Below are 6325 nucleotides of genomic sequence, written 5' to 3'. Positions count from 1 at the left end.
AGGACTGCACGCCATCTACGGAGAGTGCCGCCGCCTTTACCCCGACCAGCCGAACCCGCTCCAGGTCACAGCTATCGTCAAGTACTGGTACGCCCCGGGCCGCGGGAGACCCGAGCGGCGGGCTGGGGGAGTGTAAGCGCCCGGGGCGAAGTCATTTGCGGGGGAGAGGGCGGAGGAGGAGGAGGAGTAGGGGGAGGATGGTTAAAGCACTTGGAAGAAGGGCTTCCTGCTGGGAGGGAAGGAGTTAAGGCTCAAGTTAGGAATGGGGACAAAGGGGTTAAAGAAGACTGCGGGTAGCGAATGGCTAACGCGGGTGCGGAGGTGGAAGGGTTAACTGGGACTTGGAGAATGGAGTGAATGGGGGTGTGCGCAGGAGCCGAGGGGGATCGATAGGAGAGAGGGACTGTAAACGTGGTGGAAGGAGGGGGCGCCTGGAGGGGGTCAGTAGTGGGCGAGGGGAAGCTTTGTTGGGTGAGGAGGGGCGCAGGCTGTGAGCGTTGGGCTGGTGAAGCGAGGAGGAGGAGGAGGGGGGGGGCACCCTTTTGATACTCCTAGTGAGCTCAGACATCCTCTCGGTGCAGTGCTTTTGTGTTGGAAGTTCCACCAAACAACTTTTCCCGATAAACTTTGTGCTAACTCCGCACAGTTTCCTCTCGCTCTGCAGCTGCTTTCCTTTAAGACTTTGGCGAGGACAGAGGCAGGGCCAGGGAGGCCCAGGGTTTGGCTGAGGATCGAGGGGGACCGGAGCACGTACTGACAGTGTGGGCCCCGGACAGCGTGGAAGGGAGGCGGTGAGATGTGGAGGCGCTTCCTCGCCGCCAGCTTCAGGATGTAGCAGCCGTTTCCCAGGGAATCTCTTCAGCGTCTCTGTGGAGGATCAGACCTTTTACAGATGGGCTGGCCTGGGGGTAGGAATGGTCTGTTCTCCTTTCCCATTCCTGTTTCATCCTGCAGCCTCTGGGAACCGCGGGAAAGAAAGAAAGAAAGCCTACCTTCATGATCTTTCTGGACCACAAGTTGGCTGCGGGATGGGTTGAATATGTTCGGAACCACATTCTTGCAGGCACTGTGTTAAGATGGCCCCTTCAATGAGTCCCGAAAGACTGTTCAGGCAGCTGCTTGGGGTGTGGCCATAGGGTAGACCTGAAGGGGAAGTGAGGGGATGTCTTTTCTGGTTTCCTCTCCCTTTCGGTCGAGTCTCTCTCCTCCAGGACAATGTCTTTCTCCAGTAATGGCAGAAGGTAGGCTCCTCAGGACTGGAACCAGCTCCCTGTGTTGATGGGAGCATGTGAAGAGGCGGACAGCGTGGAGGACCAGCCACCTGCTCCTTAGGGGCTGCGCGGGGAGCAGCCAGGAGGTGTGGCCAGTGGTACAGTTCTCTCTGGCAAGCAGGCTGCTCTTTGGTTGAGACGAGTGTATGAAGAGAGCTTCCGAATGAAAAGCAGCTCTTGATAACTTAATCCCCATTCTAATTGCACCTCTATAGTTAAATGCAGATTGTGATGAACTCTACTGGATTGTGTCATGAGAAAAGTGGGCCTGGCTCTGCCATGCTGTTTGTTCAGGCCTCATTTGAGTGTAAAGAGAAATTGCTACACAGACTTGGGCAACTGTCTTTGTCTCCAAGTGGCCATGAAGGACAGAGTTGTGTGTAAAAGGTATGGAAGTGCAGGCAAAGGACAAAGACTAGTTTGGGCAACCTCCCCTCCCCCCTCGCTGCAAGCTTGTTAACCAGGCAGGACTTATTTTCAGAGATAGACTAAATTCTAATGACGAATAAAGGCAACTGTACAGAATTCTTTGCAATTAGAAATGCTTCCTAGATGCGGAAAAATATAAGAGGGGACAGCTTGGCAACTAGTTCTTTCTAGGTTTGGAGGATTTTGCATGATTAAGACCCTGAAATGAGTTCATCGATGTACCTCACATTTGGGATTCCACTAAGGCCTCTTCAGTTCTCGTAACAGGATGACTGACCGAGGCTGCCTGGGTCTGGCTGTGGCCCAGTGTACCTTGGGGTTCCTTTCCTGGCAACGGAAGGGTGGCTCTTGGCTAGTGGACCCTGGTCAGCAAGGACATTCTGAAAGCTGAGACTTAAGTGAGTAGGGATCAGAAGCAGAGAGGCAGAGCTTGTGCTCTGGGGCCACTCCAGCCCTGCAGCTGCCCTGGGGAGTGAAGTCAGGTGTTCAGGGAATTAAGTTGAAGGGTGCTGGGTCCTCGGATAACATCTTTTTCTAAGCACAAAACATGAAAATGTTCTACAGACTCATCTGCTTCCCATCAGGTTTCCGAGCAAGTAGAACAGAACTATCTGTGCTTGGGGATGAGGTTCATTTGGTCTGACTCTTGGTCATTCCCTGCAGTTGGAGTTTTAGGGTAAAGTCTCTCTCCTTGAGAGTACTTCCTGGGAGACTTGGCCAGAAAGAGGGTTGTGGTGGAGCGGCAGAGGAAGCATGGAATGGTGGATGCAGTTTTGCCACTTGCTGCTGGGTGGACCAAAGCTGAAGGAGGGGTAGGACTGGGGTTCTGCAGCAGGACAGGGGAGCACACGTGGAGCCTGTAGTCACTCCCATCTGCTCTTGGGCTGTGCACTATCCTAGGGTCCTTTCAGAGTTAGCGGCTCTTTTCTCTCCTCCCTCCCCAACAAGCTCCCCTAAATCCAGCTGGTTGTGGAAGTAGTCAAATGATTTTGGCAAAATCTGCGTTAAGGAAAGACAGGGAGATTCGTCCTTTTCCCTAATCCACTCATGAGATTCTAAGCTATTTGTAGCAACTTTCTTACAAGTTTTATAAATAACTTAGCATTCTTAGCAGAGAATAAGGATTTTTACAAGAGCAAATAATATCCTGGCAAAGAGGATGAAACCAGACCTACTGGTTTTAAATAGTGCTTTAATTGCATGGTGTTGGCATGCTTGCTGGGATCACACATAGCATGCTTTTTATTTGGTGGTTAGTGTTCCTTTAGCACATGAACCCAGTTGCAAAGCGCACTCCATCAGTGTCCCAGGAGCAGCAACGTTTTTGCAGTCTGTGGAACAGTCAGCTGTCCGAGGCTGCTCAAATGCAGAGTGTTTGTGGGCTAAATGCAGACTTCCTTCCACTGATGGTTTCCATTTATGTAGTCTGTTTCTCAAGTCTACCAGTTTCCCTATCCATTTTGAAGAAAAGCAGGATTTTTTTTTTTTAAAAAGAGCACTAATTGCTCTACTAAAGGGAACCCTTATTGAATTAAATCTTCAGAGTGAGGTAATGACTGAATCTCTTCCTTAACTGCCTTTCTGTTGGAATTATGTGGGAAGTTTGATGTGGTCCTCAGAGGCCCCAAATAATTTAATGTGCCAGTTCTACCTTTGAGATGGTAGTCTCCTAGGATCATCTTCCAGATCCTGGAGCTCACAGGGCTCAGCCTGGCTTCTGCTGCAGTTATCTTTATCTGTGCAGAGGTGAGCTAGCCCAAGTTTGGCCTTTGTCACTTGTATGATAAAAGACCAGCTTTGGGCCCTGGCCGGTGTGGCTCAGTTGATAGGAGCATTGTCCTGTACACCAAAAGGTTGTAGGTTCGATTCCCAGTCAGGGCACATGCCTAGGTTGCAGGTTCGATCCCTGGCCGGTCAGGGCATGTGCAGGAGGCAACTGATTGATGTCTCTCTCCCCTTCTTCCCCCTCTCTTCCTCTTAATCAATCAATAAAAAATGTCCTTGGGCAAGGATTAAAAAAAAATTCCCCAAACAACCAGCTTTATCTGTGGGGTGCAAGCATGGGTCTGGAGGCATTGGGTTTGTTTACAACAAACTGGAATTAACATAGGGCACAATATAGTCTGTCTCAGAGGCAAGAGTGGAGCTGAGCCTCTGCTTCCAGGAACAGTGCCCATTGCGGATGCTAAGGATGGACTTTCAACTGAGGCCAATTGGATTGACTGATGCACCTCTTGCCTTGAAGCATGACATATTTACAGGCACCATGAAGGAGAGAGAATCCCTGCCAATCCCATTTGGGATTGGTAATTTGAAACAGGAGGAAGCAAAAGGGGCAACCATCCAGTCTGTTTTATTTCTAAAAGAGGTCCTACCTGTTGGGGATAGGAGAAAGGCGTCTGTCGTGCTTCGGGAATTGGGCAACTTCTGGCCACCCATCCCATGGTCCTATCCCAGAGAGGTGTGGCCTCCGGTCCGTCATCGTTCACCCCAGGCTCCTTCAGTTTGGGGCCCTGTAGGTTTGTAAGACATCCCTTGGCTTCACACTGTCTGCTTTCAGGTTCACACTAACAACCCCGTGTTTTGTCTTTTGCAGGTTGGGTGGCCCAGACCCCTTGGATTATGTTAGCATGTACAGGAACGTGGGGAGCCCTTCTGCCAACATCCCCGAACACTGGCACTACATCAGCTTCGGCCTCAGCGACCTCTATGGTGACAGCAGAGTCCATGAGTGAGTGTGTGCCACTTGCCTACCCTTCACCTGCCTGTTCCTTAGCCTTGAAACTTTTCTCTGAGGTTTTCCTAAGTAGGGATGATGATGTCATAGTCCTGTGGGGTTGGTACTTCTCAGGTGGAACCTCTGAGTGTCTGTCCTCTGCCTGTATCTCCTTGTGCCAACGTGGTGCAGGAAAGTGTCGATGATGAGCAAGAGTTCTAAAACTATCAGGTTTTTCCAAGCTTGCTCTGGTGTTTGAGCTCAGAGGGCAGGCAGCATAGCTATGAATCAGAATTTGTGTTGATGCTTTTAAGTCTACTTCTTCTCTCCCCCGCTACCCCCCCACCCCCCCCGCTAGCTTATTATGAAAAATGTTTAACATAAAACAAAGTTGAAGAATTTCATAGCAAATACTCATATACCCGCTACCTAGATTCTACCATTAACATTTTACTCTACTTGCTTCATCATGAAAATAGCCATCTCTATAGCCATCTCTGTCCCTCCATCCATTTTACCTACTTCCTCTTTGAAACAGATTCATGGATTCTTATTTAATTTAGTGCTCAAAGCTGAGGTTAAGAAAGGTGAGCGTTCTACCTTCTAGCATAAGTGCTAAGAGGTGTTAAATTGGAATTATGGCAAGTGAATTTCTGGCAACATTCTTCTTCCATTGTCTTTTGTCTTCTCATTCAGTGAAAAAAGGCCAGAAGCATTGGTTCATTTATTTAGCATACATTCATCAAGCACCTATTTTGTAACAGATACAGAACATCATAATTCTTGTATTGAGTTCCTGTTCTCGAGGGGAAGGAAGCTTAAAGAGGTGGTTATAGTACTGAGTAATAAATGCTACAGTCCATGGATGTGGAACATGCTCTGGGAGCAGAGTGGAGTGAGTGACTGTTAATCAGCCTGTGGGATCAGAAGCTCCAGGAAGGAGGTGAAGTTTGAGAGGAATCTTGTAAGAAGGGGGCTGGGGTGAGACCTGCACCTGACACCTTAGGACACCAACATTCACTTTGAGGACTGAGAGAGGCTTTAAAAATCTTCTAACCCCATGTTTCCAAAACTTGTAGTGCTGCCTACATAATTTTTGCCACCTCTAGAATATTATCTGCTGTGTCTTCTCTGTAAACTAACCCTCCTTTTAAAAATTGATATAAATACATCTTTAAAAGTTAAATCACTATCATATATGGAAACCAATATCATTTGCTATCATTTAAAGGTAGTTATGGAAATAAACAGTAATAACAAAGCAATGTTATTAAATTCTAGCTTAATACCGTGGCCTGTCACAGAATATTCTAAGCCTGAAGCCACCATTCTCTTTGTTCAAGAGATTAGCAAGAAATATGAGAGAGGTATTAAAAAAATATGTTAAGCCCAGCCCGTGTGACTCAGAGGTGGAGCATTGACCTATGAACCAGGAGGTCATGGTTCAATTTCCGGTCAGGGCACATGCCTGGGTTACAGGCTCGATCCCCAATGTGGGGCGTTCAGGGGGCATCCGATCAATTATTATTCTCTCTCAGCATTGGTGTTTCTATCGTTCTATCCCTCTCCCTTCCTCCCTGAAATCAATAAAAATATATTTAAGGAAAAAAAGATATGCTAATACCAAATGGAACCTGGCACCAGACATGATTAGAAAAACTGAAAGAGAATTGAAAAGGGAACTTTTTTAAAAAGTATGATTCAGTGTTATTTATTGTCACAGAGAAATAGGAAACACTGACCTAGCCCACCTCCCTTAGTTGTACGGTTGAGGTAAGTCCAGCAGCCTGCCAAAGGCCATACAGCAAGTTAAGGAGGGTAGCAGGATCTCCTAACATCCCCACTGTTCTGTACTCTCTCTTATGATTGGGAAGAAAGGGGTGTATGGGGCATTTGTCTTTAAGATGAT

The 6325-nt window shown here is 48.0% G+C and overlaps 1 protein-coding gene across 1 annotated transcript in view; it reads left to right on the top strand.

The window, feature by feature from the left end:
- SUFU (SUFU negative regulator of hedgehog signaling) overlaps positions 1 to 6325 on the top strand; it is a 90886-nt gene that overhangs the window by 2789 nt on the left and 81772 nt on the right. The window contains exons 2-3 of the mRNA XM_015559271.1: positions 3 to 87; positions 4297 to 4431. Coding sequence (XP_015414757.1) covers positions 3 to 87; positions 4297 to 4431 — 220 coding nt within the window. The remainder of the gene's footprint in view (positions 1 to 2; positions 88 to 4296; positions 4432 to 6325) is intronic.

Source organism: Myotis davidii, unplaced genomic scaffold, assembly GCF_000327345.1.
Source record: "Myotis davidii unplaced genomic scaffold, ASM32734v1 scaffold332, whole genome shotgun sequence".
NCBI classification, from domain to species: domain Eukaryota; kingdom Metazoa; phylum Chordata; class Mammalia; order Chiroptera; family Vespertilionidae; genus Myotis; species Myotis davidii.
The sequence above is the reverse complement of the archived record's forward strand: the minus strand, read 5'-3'. Positions and strand labels throughout refer to the sequence as shown.